General features: G+C 40.3%; 1 protein-coding gene across 2 annotated transcripts; it reads left to right on the top strand.

The window, feature by feature from the left end:
• The first annotated feature begins 67 nt into the window (after nucleotides 1-67).
• On the top strand, nucleotides 68-21,077 carry lingo4b (leucine rich repeat and Ig domain containing 4b). Of its 2 annotated transcripts, none has more exons than XM_067600514.1 (3): nucleotides 68-608; nucleotides 17,613-17,728; nucleotides 17,901-21,077. In XM_067600514.1, exon 3 carries the CDS (start codon nucleotides 17,913-17,915, stop codon nucleotides 19,725-19,727), a length of 1,815 nt encoding a protein of 604 aa, XP_067456615.1. In that variant the 5' UTR covers nucleotides 68-608; nucleotides 17,613-17,728; nucleotides 17,901-17,912; the 3' UTR covers nucleotides 19,728-21,077. The 2 variants fall into 2 exon arrangements, with proteins under 2 accessions (XP_067456615.1, XP_067456614.1); XM_067600513.1 differs by lacking the exon at nucleotides 68-608 and adding an exon at nucleotides 15,280-15,407.
• Nucleotides 21,078-22,368: the final 1,291 nt, after the last annotated feature.

The raw sequence follows: 22,368 nt of genomic DNA, 5'->3' as shown, positions 1-22,368 counted from the left end.
GTGTATAAATGTAAGAAATGTAAGAAAAGCGAACATTATAATGGCCTTTCATTAATTCTTGAATATTTATAGAAGAAAAAGGAGTGTGTTATAACTATAATAAACCTAATCTTCGTTACACAAGTCGTTACATGGGGATTAAAGCATTACGGCCCCAACACATGGCGCGTATCCAGCCTTAAATCTGTGGGACTTTTGTTCCAGCTGAGCGGAGGGATGCAGAGGGCGCAGCATCAGCAGCACCGCGGTCAGAGCGCAGCAGCTTCTCCAACAGCATCACCACCACCACCACACACAATCAGACAGACACAGACACAGTCGACCTAAATTATTTTAGTAGCGCAATTATCCCGAAAACTCCCCCGAGGTATTCGGCAGTCGGGGAAAAAAAAAGGAAATTAACGAAGAAGGAGGGCGCAGTAAAATTGCGCGACTCTGATGTGACAGATGTTGGAAAAGTCTGCTTTGGATGTAGACTGAAGAGGAGGAAAGAGGAAGAAGGGGGAACTGTCCCGAAAAGAGATGAAGATGATTTTCTGTTGGGAGACGGACGATGGTCGTTGATGAAGTGGAAGCTTTGATGTTTCTTTCTCTGAAAGCTTCAACTGGTGAGTTTAATCCGCGATTCTCGATTTTTTTAATACTTTTTTTCCCTGAAAACCTCAAACTACTTTTGAAGGTTTTCAACAGTTTTACTTGTTGTTGAACCTGAACACAGGTTTGATATATAAAGCATGAATTGATTTTAGAGTTTAGAGTTTATACTGTCTGTCCTGTAACATCCATTTTGAGGTTCGTAGTGTGTCTACTTAACATGAGTCAATACTACCTTCATGCTGTACCTCATTTATTATTATAACTATAAAAATCTTAAAATGTTCCTGTTCGTTCTGCTTTTAAGTGTGTCATTATCAGTGTTGTTCTGTGGTTGCACTTTTATATATGTATATATATATATATATATATATATATAATCATCATATAGATAGAATTACTATCTATATACTACTGACTTCTTTCTCAATGGTCAGCAAAACCTGGTTTACAGTGGAACTCAAGGAAAACATACGCAAACATATAAAAGACCGGAAATGAAGCCTCAAATTGCATTTATGTTTTATAACTAGGGCTACAACTATTTACTGTCATTATCGGTTAATTTGTCGATTGTTATTTGGATTAACAAAATAGCTGATTGGTCTATAAATGTCAGAAAATTGTGAAATTGTCAGATCAGTGTTTCCCAAAGCCCAAGATAGAAACTAATATATATATATATATACCAACAGTCCACAACCCAAAGATGTTCTGTTTACTATCAAAAAGGACAAAAAACTGAGAATTCTGGTATTTCATTTTCTTTTCTTTTCTTAAAAAATGATTCAAAACAATTAACCAATCATCAAAGTGGTTGGTGACTAATTTTCTATCGATCGATTGTGGTTCTATTTATAATGGTTCCATATCTGAAGTGTATTGTTTATTTGGTGTAGTTTTGTCCCCATTTGGATAAGCTGGACAAAAAGAGTTATGACCTTTGGCGTTGTGGGTTGGGCATTTCTTTTTTCTAATCTTCCAAATTGTCCTCTGCAGTAAGAAGTCCCATCATGAAAACTTGCCATAATATTACTAAACTATAACTTGTATTGTGTCTGGTACGAGTTTAAATACTGACCTATGTTAATACTTTTATTCCCCTAGGTTTTTATGAAATCTCTTGAAACCATATTTTCTAGTTGCTTTGTTGTAAATCTGTCTTTTTGTTGTTGTTTTTTTTTGTGAAGTCCATGTGAACAGTAATCCTCAGGATACTTTGTTCCATAAACCTAAAAAGGGCCACAGCAGACTGTGTTTTTCTGCAGGATTACAGACAGCAGTTACTGCAGCCTCATTTCCCCCCTGGGACATTGTGATGCTGTTGGTGATTTTCTTTTTTCTTTATCAAGATGCTTCACTTTCACAGTAACTCTGATCAAACCTCTGTTTGACGCCCAAAACCGTATAATCTCCAAACTTGGCTCCCGATATCAGATTTGATTATTATCTCACCTGCAGTCTGACATAAGCCAGGATCAGCGTTTTCGTCAGGGCGCAGAGGTGAACTCAGACCAGCAGCAAACTCTCTGTCCTTTCCTCCTGTCATAATGAGGACGCACATCATAACAGATAAAGTGTAGCTCGAAAGGAACGGATCGCCATCAAGGGAGAACCAAGGATTTGACGCTTGGGATTCTGCCAAATGGGCAATTTAATCAGAGGGCATTTTATGCACAGGAAGTATGTCAGCCTCCTTGTTAGCGGATGATTTATCTGGACTGTTATATTGGGCAGCCGCTCCAGACCTCAATTGATTTCAGCCTCAGGGAAAGAAGTATATGACAAGTCCTTAACTGGTTTCTCAGCTTTGCCCTCAGTGGGAGAAATGTAGCAGCTTTGAAGTGTACGTTCTTTGAATCTATACTTTGCAATATAGCAGTTTGTCTGCATTGTTCTGGCAGTGGCTTATATGACATTTTCCTTTTGTTATGTCAAACAGGTACCACATCACCATGACTCCTGCATGATTAGATGTGAACTCGCTAAGTTCTTTTGCATCCGATAGTACACATCTCGAAATTTCCTCCCAGCTGTGTGAATGACTAAACATCAACAGTGACCTCAGAGGAAACTTAGGGATTTGCAAGAGCTTATGAGCACTGTAGCAAAGTCAAGATGTACAAGCTTTTGTTCTGGTTTTGGGTTTAGTTTTTTTTTTTTTACTTTAGGTAAAAAAAAAAAAAATTGCGTAACAGGAATGGATTTTATCACAGTTACAGAAAAAAAACCTCCCAGAACCAAATCCAAAATGTTTTGTGTCCTACAACTAGAGATCAATATTCAGTTCAACACAACAATTTGTAGTTTAAACATGTCTTTTTCACTTTCTACTACTGGGGAAACTCTTTGCTGCCCTCACTACTAGAGGACCCTGCTAATGAAATCTGTGTTAAACTGTGTCCTCTGGTGTTAAACTGTGTCCTCTGGTGCAGGAGAAAACAGATTTTTGTTTGCAATCCAGATAATTTTATTGTTAGTTCTATGTTTTTACTTACAAACTTGATTTTTGATTGCAGTGGTACAAATATGCTCTAAATCTCTCAATCTGCCTTAAAGAGGTAAGAATAAACTTAATACCTTTTACCTTTCTTCATGTTAAAATATATTCCAGATAAGCACAAAGAGCAGTCATCAATGCAGCATGACAATACTAATCAATGCAGCATGACAATAATAATTTACAATTTGTATTCAAAAAGCCATGCCTCTTGCACGCTCATTGTCCCAATAGAAAAAAAACAAAACAAAACTAGGCAACAGTGTTTGACTGCAGCTTTGATTCCTTTCCAAGTGCACCTCCTAAATACCAGGCTTAGCCAAAGAGGTTTGGAGCTGCTGGATGTGTATCTGAGCCTGGAACAATGCATCCGCACATCCACTCACCATGTTTTCGGTCTTAAAGGCCATAAGATTAACATCAGAGTTATTCGGCACAGCTCGTGTTTTTGCAGAACACATAAATAAAGGATAAATATTAGTTTTCACGTGACGTCCCTCCTGTCTGTCTTCTGTTGTTTGTCCTCTCATCTGAGTGTCGACGAGACCTACTTTTTTGGAGGGATTGCACATGAAAAAAAAAAATCTGTCCGGGGCAGAATCTGTGTGGCAAAGCACTTTTGAACCCACCATGTGCACAAGCACTGTTCAGGCCACACAGTCATTTATAGTCCTTTTGTAGATGAATAGAAAGATCAGATGCTCACTGCCACTGGAGAAATGTAGTCAAAGCATTGAGTGAGGAGTTGAATGCCACTGCTCCGGGGGCTTGTGTCAGCAGCAGCAGCGTTGTGTTGTTTGGCCATGAGAAAAAAGCATCTTTGTACTAGAGGTGCATGTTTTCTTTCATGTCACATTTCTTGTTCCGTGAAGCGTGTGTCCTTTCCAGTTTGATTGTATCTAACTGTTTTGATTGTGCAGGCTTCTTGTCTCACATGCATTTTTATAATTTTTTGTAAAACTATCTGCACAAACTACATTCCAGCCTGTCTCTTTTATCACTGTAGCTTCAAATATGGAAGGTTTTAGTATCTGCCAACTATACACCTGTAGTGTTAGATCTATAACCTGCTCAAAGATTTGATCCTCAGCTTTAAATCTTTTACATTTGCTTTCAACATTCATATCATCCATCCATTAAATGTTCATACAATCATGCATATATGCTCAGGGTCATGGTTCATGGACAGAGGCAACAAGGAAGGATCCAAATATAGACTCAGGCAGGCAGAGCAGGTTGAATTAAAGGTTCTTTTCTATAACTAAAAATTAATGAACATGCTACCATTGTGTCAAATTTTAGTCAATCCAAAAAGGCTGACAAATTACACAGGACTAAAGCTGGGAGCAGGTAAAAACAAACAAAGAAAAAACACAAAAATGGTAGCAGGAAAGAGGAAGGTTTACAGAACAGAAAAGTGACAAGCAGAAACGGCTGGAAAACAACATAGAGGGCTGGCAAATAGTAGGAAAATGTCTGGTATTTACACTGGAGGGAACAACTGACAGGGCGTCTGGTCGACAGGTTGGGAATAAAAAGGTCTGGAAAGATGCAGGGGCTGCTGTTCCTTGCAGTGGCTCATCCGCTGCGCAGGAGACAGTCTCAGATGGTTACAATACAAAGGCCAAGTGAAGCCACTGTGTGCTACTATTTATTGGAGGTGAGGAAGTTAACTGTGTATTTATGGGACTTCATCCTTGAAGTCTTTCTTCTTGTAAAAGCGAGACACACGGTTTTAAAACACTCCTGATAAAAGAATTATTCTGACCTTGGTGAGACTTGTTAAAGTAAGTTTTCAAGTGCACCACCTTCTGTCTCTCATTCTGGTCCACTAAGCTGGACTCATTACTGTCCCCTGTGGCCAAAGAGAAGAAAACACCTACTGGAACTATGGTTAATGAGAACTGCTGTTTTCCCAGATCAGCCACTAGGGGCAGCAATTAGCCTATTCTCATCTTGAAAACTGCACAAATGTGAGACTTATGCTTTGTTGGAAGTGTTTTCAAACTGTAAGCTTTGGTTTTATAAGTGAAAGGGCTACAAGGACGAGGAATAATGCATGTCTGGTTAACTTTACCAATTTTCTCTTCTTCTCAACCACTGCCAAACATTTCCAAATGGGGCTAGAGGACCAGAAAGGTTGTCTGAAGTAGAAGAAAAGGAGAGAGGGCAGGTGTCACCATAACACAGTCATTGTTTTTGTGTGTTTTTATGGTATTTTTGTTCTACTTTTCCCATAGATTACCTGTCAGTCACTGAGTGTCAATGGCTTTAAAGCTGATGAGGATTGATTTCCTTTAGGTGGCGCTCTTTTTGGCGCCCATCTGTCAAGCCGTCATCTGTTGATTCATGGGGGCTTAAGGCAAGGTATATGTCAAACACGGAGGTAATTGAAAAAGCTCACATAAATAGTAAAGCAAGTAAGCGCTTGTCGGATCTTCTAACAGAATCTGAAACCCCCTCCCTCCACACCTTTCCAATGTCGGTAATGGGGTGGTGGGCAGGTTCACATTTATAATTTTCCAAAAACGCCAATCTGACAATCACTCTCAATTCATGCATTTGCTTGGATCAGCCAGGTGTCTAGAAATGTGACGGAGGTTAGGGTTTTAACGTCTCTCTCAAGCTTTCTTTTGTCGTTCTTTGTATGAGTGCTTTTGTCACAGTTTGTATGTAAAATAACATGAATGGCTTCAAGGCTGGACTGTACAAAAGTGTGTGCTCTTACCTTGATTTTCATGATCCATTGAATCAAGACCACAAAGACATGTAGAGGACACAGAGTTCTTGGTGTGAGATCAGGGACGAAGATGAATGATGAAGCCATGTGAGTTTGGCCATTTGGAGAAGGTATAAACATTTCTGTCTTTAGCTGTGGTCGGATGACACGTTGTATAAACTAATTGTTCTCAAGCGTACTGAACCCCTTAACAATCCCTTAACTATTTCTTTTTCATTTGGTTCCAAACAAACTGCTTTCGCTGCTTTTTGAAAAATCACTTCCTGTCCAGCAGAGGAGTTTTCAAAGGGCTATCAGACAGTGAGTAGTCAGGATATCAAATGTAAAAGCCTCCATTTACTAGCTGCATGTTCCATTTCCATGTGTCCATTTTTTATAACCATTTAGTGAGGGTCATTGCCACCGGAGCCTGTTCAGCATGCAGTTGGCGAAAGGCAGGGTACTTTCCGGAGAGGTAGCCAGTCCTTCATAGAGCTACGATCATAAATTATCAAGATAAAACTAAAAGTAGTGATGATGTCACAGTCATGCAATGGTGGTGTAGAGAGGAAGTGGATACTGTCTCTCTTGAAACACCACCAGCATTTTCCTCCACATGCATGAAGCTCTCTCCTAGACTCCCTAGACTGTTCTCACCTCACTTTTTTTTTAGCATTTGGTCAAATGACCAATGTTCACACTTACTTAGTGACCTCTTGCAATCGTGTGATTGTCCTCTCTCAGAGGCAAAAGCAGCAATAGTGTGACACTGTTATACTGCCACAAAACCTCATCCAAACCGATGGTCTGAGGATAGAGGGTGTTGTATGAGATACCGATTGCAAGGTCTCAATTGGTAATCTTTTGCTATACACTTACTATATACAGTAAATACAACTAACTTGATTTAAAGAGTAGGTCAGGGTGATGGTTCTGTGTACAAAGCATTAGATTAGTAATGGGCGGACGGATTCTTTTCACAGTATCGGTTCCCTCGAGTTGATCCATGTAAATGTATCGAACCAAACGGCAACCTCCGAGGCTGAAAAATGAACTACAGTTCCTTGAATGGCCTCTTGAGGCTCCAAAAGCAAGTCAATCTCCATAGACCCCCATGTTAAAATGCCCAACTTTACAGCAGAAATAAACATGTTTACAGCCTGGTACAAAAAACAGCTAATTTCCTCTTTCATGACAACTGTATGGTGAATTTTTTATAACTCACCTGTTTAAATTTTATTAAGCAAGCAAGTAAAGTTATGCATAATGAAGGACATGGCTGCTTTGAGTGACAGGTCCGCCAGCCGCTAGGTGGCTTGTTTCAGCCATTCGGCCCACCTCTTTGCCCATTTTTGATTGGCTGGGAGGTAGGCAGAGTCACGTACTTCCATGCTGAAGCAGCTCACTTTGAGCTTCAGAACTGTTCTATGTCCACATGTTTATACAGTCTATGATCGAACCTTTCAAGTTTTGATACTTTTTGCAAAATATGCCATCCGTCAGTTTCTCTGTGACGCTCGGTTACAGTACAGGCACATTCGACAGCTAGTGCTGCCTGCTCCACAAAATTTCTCTTCAGTGCATTACCAGTCATCATGTATAAGTTTACATTAATAAAGATAAAAATATTAATTTAAATGCATTGATTCAGCATCCCACTTGTATGTAGGTAGTCTATATAAGCTCAATACGATGTTACAGAAATGTGATGTGACACTGACCAACGATCTGTCGGTCTTTTTGAGGGGCAGGTAGCAGACCAGGTAGCAGTTTGTTCAGTCTCATTCAATTTAACCTGCCGTCTGTCTCGACTCGAGTCCAATTAAATCGCTTCTCGTTCACTCATACGTCCTAGTTCGAGAGAACGGTTCATTTGATCTTGTTCAGTGAGTAGCTGCCAGGTTGTCTCGACTCGAGTCACTCACTAACGTTCTCGTTCAAGACAATGATTCCCGTTCATTCATTGGTGGTCATTCATGTTTTGAGCGACTGCACCACCGTAGCAGGCAGGCAGGCAGTGTGAGCATTACCCTACGATAACAGTGAGTGGGTGTGGGTGGTATGAGTGGGAAAAAGTCCGGGATTCATGACCACTCGGTACATTCGACAGGCTGACCCGGTACATACCGGACACTAAAAAGATTAGTTCAAAAAGATTTGTTTGTTCATTTTTGCCCATCACTACATTAGACTTCGACACTGGTGCCCACAGTTTGTGTTCTGTCTCTTACCAACTGCCAATGCTGCTTCCTTCCTTCCTTTTAACCACAAAGATGACAGAAAATTGCCAGCCATATCCTTTAAGTGAACAGTTTCAGTCAAGCAGGTAGGGTATCTAAAAGTGCTAAGTCAAAGGCAGCTGGATTAGCTGTTTTATTCTTGAAGATATTTCATCCAAAAGTCCCCCTTAGTTCTCTTGACTGGTAGGGGAAATCAACATGTCCCCCTCAGGATGTCAATGTCCCAAAAGAGGTTAAAATGCCTGGGACTCCCATCTTTGAACTTCCAGATATTTGTTAAGTTGCTTTTGTTACATCAAAAATGACAAACATCTATATAAAATTTGAACTGTTGCAATTAGGTCTGTTTTGAAGCACATTGTACAGTATGTAATGGGTGTGCAGGGGAGCAGCAGGATTAAAAAAGAAAAAGAAAAACTTTCCTACACTTTGTATCTATAGAGTCTCCACGGTTTTCTGTGGGAAGTGAAAGCAGCGATGTGTAGCGAACACAGTGACAGAAAAATATAAAATGAAATGACCAGAAATGACATCTTTGGAAGTAGACTTCAACAGCAATGGACACATCAGTGGCTGTGGGGAATTGAGTCCCTGACCTGCCAGTTAAAAGGATGCCTCCCTCACATATAGCCTACACACAGCACTGGCACTCCAAATGATCTGTCTGCCGCCCTTTTTTTTTTTTCTTTTTTTTTTTTTTTTGCCTTTGTGCCTCTCTTGCTGGCTCAGGCTGAGCTGAAAACCAGGTGGGACTGTGGATAGACTCCGTCAGATTAGCGGCCAGGTCAGTAAGTGTGCCAAAGATGAAAAGCTCCACCTGCACACTACTGAGAGGAGATTATGGAGTTGATCGCTTTTCCTGTGGAACAGGAAAAAAAAAAATTACAACTGTGATTTGTTTCTTATTTTGTTCTCAAAAGGGTCAGCTCAGCATCATTTCCTCTTAACCCTTTATTTGACACTACTAATGTTTGTTAGAAAAAGTCTATTTGGATGGTTCAAAGGTGCACAGTACAGTAACGAAGACAATATATTCAAGTTTTCTTTACTTGAGCACAATTTTACTAAAGTATTTCCATTTTTTTGACTTGACTTCTTTTCTTTTTTGTTTCATTTTCTCCTTAATCCTCCCTTTTGTTCTTCTAATTTCTTTCTATCCCTTCATTCATCTTATTGCCTTTTTTCCTTCCTTTTTCCACTCATTGCTTTATTCCCCCTTCTACTTGTTATTATTGCTTTGTTTACCACCTTTTTCCACTTTCCCTCCTTTAATCCTTATTGCTTCGCCCTGTTGTTTCCCCCGTTTTCAGTGATCTGAAAAATGAACTCAAGTCTCTTTCTTCAAATACCTTTGATTCTTTCACTGCTCGTACCTGTTTACTTTCGCTTAAGTGCATTTTGCATCTTTCTACTGAGGTAGAACATTTACTTTAATGATCTGAGTGGGCCCACGTCTTCTACTGCAGGACTTTCAGATTTTATCAAAGAATCCTTCTCTGATAGAAACACAAGAACACATGTTTGCCTTTTGTCAACAGCCGTCAAAACAGCAACAGTCTGTTGTCCCAGATTTTATAAGGGCTTGATCGGAGATGAAGTCTACAGTCTTGTGTTGCCCTCAATTAGTTTGATCAGTGTTTGACATGTGACCTCTTCCAGGTTAAGAGCCTTCTGTCTCCCATCAGTCAGCTCCCCTTTGATGCGTGACCTCCCCTCATCCCTCTAATGTACGCTGATGGATCCGACACATCACCGCTGTTAGCTGAGACGACCTAATTTGTCACATCACATAGGCGCTGCACTGAGACTAATTCCCTTCCCTCATTTATTTGTGCTATTATTAATATTGCAGACGGTGCACTCTGTGTGAGTTCTAACTCTCTCCTCTTCAGACTGAGGAATTACAGCAGAGTGCTTTACCCAACACGCAGTCTGGAGACCGATGTGAGTGGATATGTCACTGTGACCCACTTCCACCACACGTTACATGGATGTAAATACTAAAAACACCCATTCTTAATGCGTCTGTCCCTCTCTCTCTGTCCGTTTGTGTTCCTTTTACAAACATGTTTGCTTTTTTTTCACTTGTAGGCAGTCACTTTTGCCCTGTTATTATTTTTTGTCTATTTTTTTATATTAATGATGGATCAGATGATTACTTTTATATGGAACGGAGCCGCTTGTAGTCGTAAACGCAAAGACAATAATCATCCAATTCTGCAGCTTCTACAAACCTTTCTAGTGACTTTCAGCTCATCGTTTTGGATTTTGCAGCATCATTGTTTTGGTTCACTCTCATTGCTTTCAAAATGTCATTTTGGGTCACAAGAGGCAGCAAAAGAGCTTTAAAAACCCGCTGTGTGCCACCTGCCCATCACCAAACAGCAGACACATGGTTAACAACTAACTGGTGAACATTGTGGAGCATTTTAGGAGACAAAGAACCAGATATTTACCTCAAGAGTTGGTGGAGACGTAACGCAGAACAAACCGCTATTGCACAAGTTTAACTTGACATTTCATGTTAATATATCTGAGTTGCGAAATTGTAGAACAAGGAAAAGAGCAGGCAAATACAAGAATAAAGGAAGCAAATAAATAATTCAGGAAGTGCAAATGGCAACTAAAGACAAGAAAAAATAACAAAAACATCCACACTCCACACAAAAACACATTCAGAGTAACTAATTATACATTTGAGACGACTAGAAAAACTGTCATGACAGATCTTAGCGAGAGCAAAAACTTTACCATTTCAAAATAGACTGAAAAACCAGTGCAACCCGTAAACATTCAGATGAAATAAATCTGTTTCAGTGTGTAGGCACAGAAGCAAACAATTAATATAATCCTATTTGTCACAGGCACAAGCTCGCAGCCATACTGACACACACTTTTCTTTATCTCAACCCCACATGCCAATTTCAAATATGCAACCAGGCAAACACACCCTTCCTTGGTGACATTAGTATTCATGGGTCTGCAGTTCTCTCACAGCTGTGAGCAGCTCAAAATGATCAAATTAGAAGTAGCTCGCTTGACCTCCAAACATGTAGACCTTAACATGTTTTGCATGATTACGTAAACGCGTGAAGATTATATTCCTCCACCACCACACGCTGGATTACGTCATAAGAGCAGATACTCCATTTTTCACCTGTTCAATATTGTTACGCTCACTGAGTCGAGCAAGCAATATAATTAAGATAAAGTTATTGTGCGGGTATTAGAATTTAATAGCGTGATTATATTGGCGAAAAAAAGGTCTTCCCAAGCAACGTTATTTTAATAAATACAGAAAGATGAAAATGCACCGAGAATATTAAAAGCATTTTGAATGTTAACCTTCAGCAATTCTATTGTATGAAAACATACAGTATTTTTAATCAGATCACGTAACGTGTCAACTGTTCTTTTACAACGTTTAATATTCAGTTTCTTCCACCATCTCTTTCTCCACCGTTGGCAATGACAAATATATTTTTACCGACTTTACCGGCTGCTTTGTCCTTTTTAATTGTAGCTTCATTTCTGTGTCCTGCCAAACATCTGGCTCATCCCACATAGGATTACAAGACACCGCTATTTTACAAAACATGCATCCTCCGGTAACACATATACAAAAGCATGTGGGAAAAAAAATAGTAATAGTGATTATTCTACAAATTCATATGAATTATATAAATTAAACTATATAAAAAACTTGTATTTTTAAATCAACATTAATGACACCACAACTACTGTAACTACATGTTTTCTATTCATTTAAAAACGGGACAAACTTGTAGAAACAGCCTCCAAACCTCAAGACTCCGAGTGGGCGTTTCTATGGCAACATTTGGCAATTGAGAGCCGTTGCTAGGAAACATGTTCCTGAGGAACTAGTTGTACTACTGTACTACTGTATAGCCTAAAGGTCCACGTAGTATTAGTTAAAGCATTAGCTATTTAAGCTAGCTGTCCTTTTATTGAACGCGGAAACTACTTAGCCTAGCTTGCTAAATGTTAGCCCTGATTCCCACTTGACGTTACTCGCTGAGTCACTGGCAGCTCATGCACATGCTCAGTGCTGTGTTCGTCCCATCCGATAGAGAGAAAGGTATCTAGCTAGCTAGTCTTCCTTTCATGGGTCCAGATGTGGTGATGTCATGAGTTTTGCTTTGAACTGACTCTACTTTTGTCTCTTCCATGTTTTTCTCCCTTGCATTTCAAACATTTTGTTTATTTAACATTGATGTGGCTCCCAACATGATCTTCTGTACAAGTTCTATCTCTGACAAACCCAAAGGGGAAAGACCGGGGAACTTTTGTTTTCCAGCTATGCACCCGACAGCTGTTCTGCCAGCAAACCTTTTAATATTTTCTGCTTGCATACTGGAGGTCTCAGGGGCCGTCACAGTGCAGCAGGTGCCAGAAGCCCGTAAAAAAGAAAACACACACCAACTCCACCACCACCACCACCACATATTCAAACACACAAATTCAACGACTGGAGCACACAAACACACACACAGAAAAATACACACAAGAGTGCAAAGACACAAGCTCACGCTCTGTGATCTCTGCACTGTTGTTCTGTTCCAGCCGCTTTAATTGGGGATTTGAGCCAGGCTCTTGTCTTTCTCACTGTGACGAGCTAAAAATAGCTCTTTGACAAGTGTCAGAAAACCCAGCCGGGCTCAGACTGTGCATTCTGTGTCAAATGGGCTGCTTGGCAGAGAGATTCGTGCTCGGGGCGCCGAACACAGAAGGAAACAAAGACAGTCACCCCGCAGTCTGTATGACGTTATGCTTCTGTTTCACGCACCTGTTGCAAAGGAAGTATTCACGCTAAGTCTTCATCTCAGTAATTGCACACTGTCTCATTTTGCTGCAGGTCGCTAAGTAACAGGAAGAGATTGAGTGTTGGAGAAAAGCAGATAAGGTAAAACTTAAAAGGGCCAAGCTCTGAGAGACTTTCCTCTCAAAGCTAATGAAGCCATAATGCGAGCGAGAAGAAGAATTCAAGTTAATTGAGAATCATTGCCCTCTCCTTGCTTCTGGCCATGTTACAGCAAGATAATGGTATGAGTTACTGTTCGCTGTCGCATTTCGTTGAATATGATCTTCAGCAGAAGTGCTCATGTTAGCAGTTTGGTGAATGAGATGAACACTAAAAATGTTCCATCAGAGCTGAGTTGAGTGTTTCTGGTGAGCATAACCAGCAAACAAACACCACACATGAAGATAAAAAACACTTCCAAATATCTCCCCCACAGCAAAATCTTTTTTTGTTGTTGTTATTTACTTGTAGTTTGGTGGAGATGTTCTTTTTATGATGTGATTCACATCACCGGAGAAACATAAAGCCACTCGGAAGTGTAAAGTAATGACTAACTCTGCAGCTGTGTGCAGAAAGTCCTAATTTTAACACGGGGTGGCAACTGTCCACAGATTGATGTAAGGCGATAAGGGCTGAGAAGCTGAGGAACTTGATGGGTTTTGTCCAGTGACAGAGGAGAGAGGGCAAACTGAGTACAGTCAGGAAGTTGAATTATTTCAAAGAATTAAGTGATGATGTTTACCCAAAAGACTCTACTAGAAGGTTACATCCGAGTGGCTTTGATGTTCTTTGCATGTTGGTATTTTGAGGAGTTTATTAGGTAAGAGCTGGCCTCTGCTTGGCTTTATGAGAGTGGTTGTTTTTGAGTTATGCAAAAAGGTTTTGGCAGGGTCATCAAATGGCAGCTAAGGTTTTATTTTGCCTCTGACTCTGGCAAAGTAAACACAACAGATAGAGAGACTTCCCTCGATGACCAAACAACATTATTATTAAATCAAATTAGAGATGACTGCAGGAGGGGAAAAAGCAGCAGAGATGTTTGATTAATTAATTATTGATTGCAAAGTTGTTATTCTAGTTGTGCAACTTCATCAGTGGGAAATGAAAAAAATGTCCTCAAACCAACTAAAGTTTAACAGCAGACACACTATTTTTACAGGTTGTGCACATTTGCACATATTTGCCTTATAGTAATTCATTTGTATGTTTATTTGTAGTATGCAGATTATAAAGAATTAAAAAAATTCACAAAGACTATCATGGCAAGCAAGTTGAGTTTCCTGGTGATAGGGGTAGACTGTCTGATTCTTAAAAACATTATGGTCTTAAAAATAGAGTGTCTATTCATTTGAAGCATTTCTGTATCATATTCCTGAAGGCATCACAAGTTTGAGGTGTTATGTCTTCACTCACATTCACAAATACTGATTGGACAGACTTCAACCAAAGCGGTAACGGCTCTTTAAGTGACTGCTGTCGGCTCTAATTTGAAACCGCATTATAGAAAACGACAAGCGGCTGTGCGTAATAGAAAATAGTTTAGCCTTAATTAACATGGTAACACAACACTCATGTGACTTCGCTCCGCGCAGGGTGAGAAATAGATGGTCGAAATTACAAATGCATTTATTTCCTCACTTTCTAATTTGAGGGACGGGGTCAGTACTGGCCGTGACTCAGGGGTCGCGACCTTTAACTGCACTGTAGTTTTATGATGTGTGCAGAGATGCAGAGGAGGAGCAATGCTGATCCCTGATTGGTTGGAAGGACTTGGCAAGTGACATCCCACCCGCCTGAGATATCACACACCTGCCAGTCTCTGTCTCTCACCAGTTCGGGGCTCGGGGGGGGGGGATCAACAAATTTGAATTGTGAGCCCCTCCCATGTATTACACATAGCAGAGCAAGGAGACTGATATGAGTTATTGAAGGTTAAAAGCCAATATTTGTTGCCGATAATTAATTTCTTTACATTTGATTGTTTTCATCCAAGGAGGAGAAAGGTTGTAAAAGAACATTAGGACAATAAAACTCCAGATGAATGATGTTTTAAAAAATAAAACATGTTTTTCTTTAAGGCGCCACCACTGTATCATGTCAGAAAAACTCTACATTTAAACTCCAAATGTACCATATCAGGCATTTATAGCAAGAATCAACTTTCAAAAGCAAATTAAAGATGAATAATATTAAAATGTAATATTACGTTTCCTCTGTGGTCAAGAAAACCTCCCCCCCTTGATCAATCACGTCTGGCCAAAATCCAACATTTATTAAAAGGCCAGTATCGGTGTGTCTGATATATCGGTCTACCATGAGTCCTGAGAGTCTGAGTGCACAAGTGTTGCGTTGTGAGTCAGCGCTCCCAGCCAGTATAAGAGCTGTTTGCATGAAGAGTAGGGATGAGACAAAGATTGTGCAGCTCTGGGACTGTCGACAACTCTGCCACTCAGAGGAGAGGCTGCAGCAAGGGCGAGTCCACACTCTGGAAACAGTCCGATGGTGGAGAGTGAGAAGCTGCAGCTGCTGCGGGTTAGACTCCAGTTTGACATTTGATATATTTAAAAAAAATTTGGATTGTATTAGCTGTATTTTTTGAAACATAATAAATGTACATAACTTTGCTCATGAGCGCAGCTTATGTTTCGGGCTTTTGAGTTTTACTGTGTAGCTGTGGGACGTTTGTCGGTGCTGTGTTAAGAATTAGAGTTGATCTTTTTAGGTTAGTTATCTTTGTTGCATGTACTATAGAAGGTCTCAGTGGTGGTTGTTGGATAGGAAATACATAATTTAACTCATATACTTTCCTAGTATTCAACTGGCAAGTCCAGATACTGGCAGAATAATGTAATTATGCAATATTTCATAGTGCAGTGTTTTACATCAGTGGGACTCTTTTTGGATTAATTTCCCTCAGAGTGTGCACGTTGCTTTCCTTTATACTCTGTATCAACGCTGTTTAAGCTCATTTTTTTAGCTTGAGATATACACATATTGACTAACACTGGGAACTCTTTATTATTATCATGTTTTTTAAACAAAAGTGGATGTTTAAAATCTCCATAATTATAAGCCTATTATTTAAGTATTTCCCTCTAAATCCCTACATATGTGAAAAATGTTGCCACTGTGGATGAAATTCATTAGTCAGTATTTCAAACGCTGGCCAGTCCTAACTTGATGAGTGATTTCCCTAATTCAGAATGCACTCCATTCTTGCAATAATTAGAGCAGACTGGCCATCATTTAGTGAAATGTTGGACATAAATTACCTACTTTTGGAACAAAGTTCTTTGGTAAAAATATCACTGCCATCAATTAAAATACATAGGTTACTTGACAGTTTTTTTTAGAAACTATCCTTTGGAAACAGAATCTTAAATAGATTTAACTGAACTGAAAAAAGCTGAAAGGAAAATTTGCTTCTGTAAAAGACTATAAATAATGATAAAAACAGCTTGCAAGTAGTGTCAAGTTCACTTATGTAGCCAAAAACCACATATGTGTATTAGAGGGCTTTGCAGTCATTACAGCATGAGACACCCTCTGTCTCAAGAACCTCGATTCGAATAAGAAAACCCTTTTACAAACCAAAAAAATGACCTTCCAGGACAAACACACATGCAATATCTTTGTCTACACTGATTTGTCTACACTTTGTGATACCCTTTAATGTTTTAAATGTCCTACTTCGTTGCTTATTTTGAGATTTAAACTAATTTTATTCAGAGAATCTATATCACTCTCACTCTGTTGCTAGCTCTGTCTCCAGTTGGCGTGCCTAAATCCAGATGCCTAGCCCAGGGGGCAATGCTCTCATCCCACTGAGGCCTCATCTGCACTGTCAGAGGCAATGCACATGAGACTGAACTCTCTAATACTTTTTTAAGGGGAGGGGGGCAGATCATATGTGAACATTTCTGCGACTGTTAAGTGCAGTTAATGGTACTTTTCCAATCTTTGGGAGGATAAAATGTCCTGAGTAGAAAGTAAGATATATTCTTTGATAATCAGCAAAGTAGAGATTTTGTCTGTAGTCCGGTTTTACCAGCTGCAAACATCTGCTTCACACTCAGATTCTGTGTACTCAAAATGTGCACTTTTTTGTTGTGTTCTCCTGCATATCAAATGACAAGTGCAGAAAGCAACATAAATTAATTATAGGACATATTCATGGTCAGAGGTAAAACCATGTTGTTCTCTTGCTTGTCATCATGCACCTGCGGACTTTGGGGGTGGATCAGTTTGTCTCAGTTTGGCATCCACTGCTATAAACCTGAACCAGCAAATAGCGAAGCTCAAAAGGCTAAAAAAAATGTTCTTTTCATTTAGATCCATTGGTACTCTGGTCACTCTTCTCTGTGAGACAGCTGCTACAAAATGAATCATTTAAAACCCAGGACAGGACGGCCTGCCTGGGTTTTAAATGAAAGTTGTCTTTGTGCTGATTTTTAATCTGTCTTATTAACAGAGAGTTAACGGTTTTCTTATGTCTGTTTTACTAAAAGCTGAAGCTTATTGCCATGACACTACACCAATAGATGATGGCATATTAATTCTCTCATAATGTGGTGGTAGAGGTAAATGCAAACTTAAGTGGAGCAGTTTTTTTATATAGAACCAAGTGTTTTGGGATGCTCTCTTTTGTTCAGATATTGAGTTAAATGTTGTCTTAAAGCCAATGTTTCTTTCATTTTGTTAAGACTTGTTTTCTTTCTGTCTCTCTGTTCTTTCCAGGCCACTCTAAAGGGTATGTTATTGACTGAACCACATCTCTACAGAGGACTTAACTCAAGTCTGATTTCCACTTGACTGCCACTGGTTATGAAAATCTGCACTCTGAGACTGAAACGGTATGTCTTGACTAAATATGTCTTTTTACTTAATAAAGAACATAAATCCAATACAAACACAATTTGTTCTGTATTTCTTATGAAAAACATGAGCTGAAACAATTGTATGCACACTGACATTTCTGCATTAATTGCCATAATCATCAGAACTTATGTCTATGTCTCTTCTCAGGCTGGGGGTAAGATGTTTGTGGAGTCTGTCGTGCGATGGGGGGCATGGAGCGTCCTGCTCCAATTTGGATTGGGTGTATCCGCAGGAGGCTGTCCTCCACCCTGTGTGTGTCGACCTGAAGCTAAAGAAGTGATCTGCTCTGGCAAACATTTGAACTCAGTGCTAGAGGGCTTTTCCAGCGATGCGAGGCATTTGGATTTATCCTACAATAAGATTAAGACCGTGGGACGCCGCCAGTTCTCTGGCCTCCAGCAACTTCAAGAGTTGGACCTTAGTGATAATATAATCTCCATGATTGAGGTGGAGGCTTTCCAGGGGCTACAGAATCTCAGGACGCTTCGGATTAAGAATAATCGACTCAAGATCATCCCGGTTGGGGTGTTTTCTGGCCTGTCCAGTCTGCGTTTTCTGGATCTGAGCCAGAATGAGATTCTGGTCTTCCTGGACTACACCTTTAAAGAAATGGCGAACCTGCAAACGCTGGAAGCCGGTGAGAATGACTTAGTGTTCATCTCCCAGCGGGCTTTCTTTGGTCTGCAGAATTTACAAGAGCTCAACTTAGACCGCAGCAATTTGACGTCCATTCCCACAGAGGCGTTGTCTCAGCTCCAGAGCTTAACACGTCTGCGCATGCTACGGCTCACCATTTCTACACTCCCCAACAACGCTTTCCGCCGGCTTCACCGTTTGCGCAGCCTCGTGATTGCAAACTGGCCATCATTAGACACTATGGCTAGTAACAGCCTGATTGGTCTCAATTTGACCTCGCTTGTCATCAGCAGCTGCAACCTAAGTGTGGTCCCTTACTCAGCACTTCGTCACTTGGTCTATCTGCGCTTCCTGGACCTGTCCTACAACCCCATCACTGTTATCCAAGGCAATCTGCTAGGGGACCTTTTGAGACTCCAGGAGTTACACCTAGCAGGGGGGAGCCTGCTGCGAATAGAGCCGGGGGCCTTCAGGGGTCTGGCCTACTTTCGCATGCTCAATGTGACATCCAATCAGCTCACTACTTTGGAGGAGAGCGCCTTCCACTCAGTGGGGAACCTTCAGGTGTTGAGGTTGGATGGGAATCCCCTGGCATGTGACTGCCGCCTTATCTGGGTGGTCCGCCGCCGATTACGCTTGAACTTTGATGGACATCAGCCCACTTGTTTGTCTCCTGATGCAGTAAGACAGCGTGAATTCAGAGACTTTTCAGAGAAGGAGCTCCCGAGGCTGTTTACCTGCCGCCCTGCGCGTATCATGGACCGCAGGCCGCAGGAGGTGAGAGTAGAGGAGGGTACTACAGTTCTCTTCTCCTGTAAAGCTGATGGGGATCCATTGCCATCTATCACCTGGATCTCATCCCACAAGAATGTGGTTTCTCCAACAGGACGAATCAGAGTTTTGCCCAATGGTACTCTAGAAGTGCGTTTTGCCCAGGTTCAGGACAGTGGCACATACCAGTGCCTGGCAGGCAACGCAGCCGGCAATGACAGCTTGACTGTCGGTCTGTACGTCAAGGGGCTCCCTCGTAATCGAACCATCCCCTTCTTCACAGAGGAGGGCTGGGTTGAGCCTTCAAACCCCCAAGCTGTTAACTCCTCTGCTCAAATGGCCAAGCCATACCCTTTTGATGCAAAGACACTGATCATTGCTACCACTATGGGCTTTCTGTCTTTCCTCAGTTCAGTGGCAATCTGCTTTGTCTTCATGTTCTTCTGGAGTCAGAGCAAAGGCCAGATCAAACACACGGCGACTATCGACTTTGTTCCTCGGTCGTCCATGGGTGGAGGAGGAGGGGAAGGAGGTGATGGTGGCAGATTCACCATGAAACTTATTTAAAGCCAAGGAAGAGCTGAAAGGGGTCTTTATACTGACTATGAGTTCTGCTGCACTACGGACTCCCCATTGGGACACTGAAGGACAGAGATTCTATTCAAAGGCCCCTCTAGAGGGTAGATCAGAACCAGTTTGTTGGCTTGTGCTTGTCCTCTTCTAATTTTAGTGCCGAAAGTTACATCTCAGCACCCACTTGGCTGTATTATTTAACTAATGAATATCTCATGATCGTGGAATAGAAAGATGTTAATAGATTGTAGGCAGAGCTGTCTCATCATTACCGTGCATTTGATTTAAACAACTTGTACTTTGAATAAACCTACCTAGCAGAGGTCAATTTTCTATGTAGCATGTAATTGTAAAATAGTTTGAATTTTCACAGATTTTGGGATTAACACATAAAGACAGTTTGAGTATGACACATTTATCAAATGTTTCTTGGTTGTCAAAACATATCAGGTGCTTGTATGCAACCCATATTGTACAAGCGTGCTCAGCTTTATGTCTTCACTTGCCAATACAAGCCAAGTAAACATTTGCCCTTTTGACCCTCGGGTGGCTATTTCTGCTTACCCACAGGTTCACCTCAAAGACTGTCAATTCAGCATTGGTTGTAAGACTTTAACATGTGAATATGTTATGTGCATAAAGCTTTTGATACTTGCAATAAATATATGGAATAGACTAGCCAAATAATTTCTGATTCTGAGTTGATACTAACTTTATGTTTGCATTTTGGATATTCATAGAGTGTTGCAGTATGTTTCAGGTATGCAGCATTGGAGACAGATCTTTCTGTTGGGTTACTACTTATTTTAAATGATCACATGACAGTGTAAGGGGACTGATAGCATACCATAATGTATATAGGAATGTACTGTATCCTTTACTATTTCATATTTTAAACAAGTTTGTCAGGTCCAAATTGGATCACTCTCTTTCTTTTATAACATATTACTGTAATAACATTAGATGACTCCTTGTTCCATTAGAAGATGCTATGATTTCTCCTTTTTATATTCAAGAAACCACTTTTTTTATTTTTTACCCGCACAACACACTGAAAAATATGTGCCTCAGCAACATTCTCACCATCGACAGAGAGAATGCTCACGTGACCATCTTGTAAATATTTAGGTCAAGGACATTTGTGTGCGCTGGGTTTGTTCTATCATTTTATCTAGTTCTGGGGATTAGTGTCTCTCAAATAAGCCACTCTTGTTGTGTTTAAACTTAACTGTAGATGCACTACGCACAAACAAATGCTTCATTATGGCTGGAAAAAGTTGCTCATAAGATATGTATTTTCATTTTTTTTCATTTTATGTTATTAAATGCCTACATTTGAACCTACCTTGTGTGTATGTGTTGCTTTGAATCTTTTCATGTAAAATATCCTGGAATGTTATCAAATGGAGAAAACAAAAAAAAATCCAGATCCAATCATCTTCAAACCAATCTGTCCGTGGATCTTCATCTGAAATTATTCCATTGTTGGGAAATTGGCAAGAGAAGCACACATTTTCTTGCGTAACCAAAGCACTTAATCTCTGTGCTGTGAGTGCATTGTGAGGACTTTGTGTTTCAATTTGAGACAGAAAGTGGCCTTGTTGCCCCTTTGTAAGACAACAAAGCTACAGCTGGCAGTTAGCCACACAAATGTACTTTTGCCCCCTTTTTTCTGAGTAAAGACGAAGGATTATGTGTGCAGAGGAATACCATTGTGGCTGTCTTGTTTTCCCTCAGAGCCACATTTTGAAATCTGAATCAATCTATTTAGACATTTACTGGAATTTCCTGTCACCCCTTTCTGCACATCCTTCAATGCTGACCCTCTGTTAAAAAAAGAATATTGCTCTTGAGAGTGATAAGCCGAACGTTAACCAATGAATTACCCTCACTTCACCTTAGTACAGTTTAAAGATTTGCAGCGCTCAGAGTGGATTCACAGTGGACAGCAAATAATTTCGTCTGTCTCATGCAGTTGCCCAGAATAACCCAGAAAAGAAGAAGAAGAAAAAAAAAAAAACGGATAATCACGTGTATGAGCAGAGATTTAAACCCTTTTGGATTACCTCTGCATGTCTCAATCTGTTATATAGGTCTGTCTGGCGGGTGCTATCCTGCTGCCCAGCCTGGCCCGTCATATTATCTATTTTAATACAACTATTTGCTCCCATTGGACAGAAAGCCAAAGGGTCAGATTAAAGTGGTGTTCATAAGCCACTCCTTCCTATGACTGGTATGCACAGAACATTATGGTCTCTTCAAATCTCTGTTCATTTTAGGCTCTTCTTCTGTTTTGACAGGAAAGAAGGGATCACTTCTTTACAACATGAGACAAATTTAATTGTTACATCGTAGGCATTTAGGTGACACTGCTATCCAGAATGACACGGGAGCGGGCATCTAGGATGAGAAAATTATAAGCAGCTAACAGCAAGGGCAGCAAAGATGAATATTCCTGTGGCTGTGGATTATATGAGCAAAGTGCTGGAAAAAGAGTAACAAGTAAGACGCAGGACTGCAATTTTCTTCTAGATATACTGTAGGTCTCGGTCTTTGTTTATTGTTTTGAAACAAGTCGATTTTAATTGTATAGCTCAATATCACAAATCACAAATTTGCTTTGGGGGGGTTTACA

This window comes from Thunnus thynnus, chromosome 10, assembly GCF_963924715.1.
Source record: "Thunnus thynnus chromosome 10, fThuThy2.1, whole genome shotgun sequence".
NCBI classification, from domain to species: Eukaryota; Metazoa; Chordata; class Actinopteri; order Scombriformes; family Scombridae; genus Thunnus; species Thunnus thynnus.
This window is presented reverse-complemented; position numbering and strand designations above follow the sequence as displayed.

What these genes read in the sequence shown, in the direction of transcription:
- lingo4b (XM_067600514.1), top strand. Translation starts at nt 17,913, where the DNA reads ATGTTTGTGGAGTCTGTCGTGCGATGGGGGGCATGGAGCGTCCTGCTC.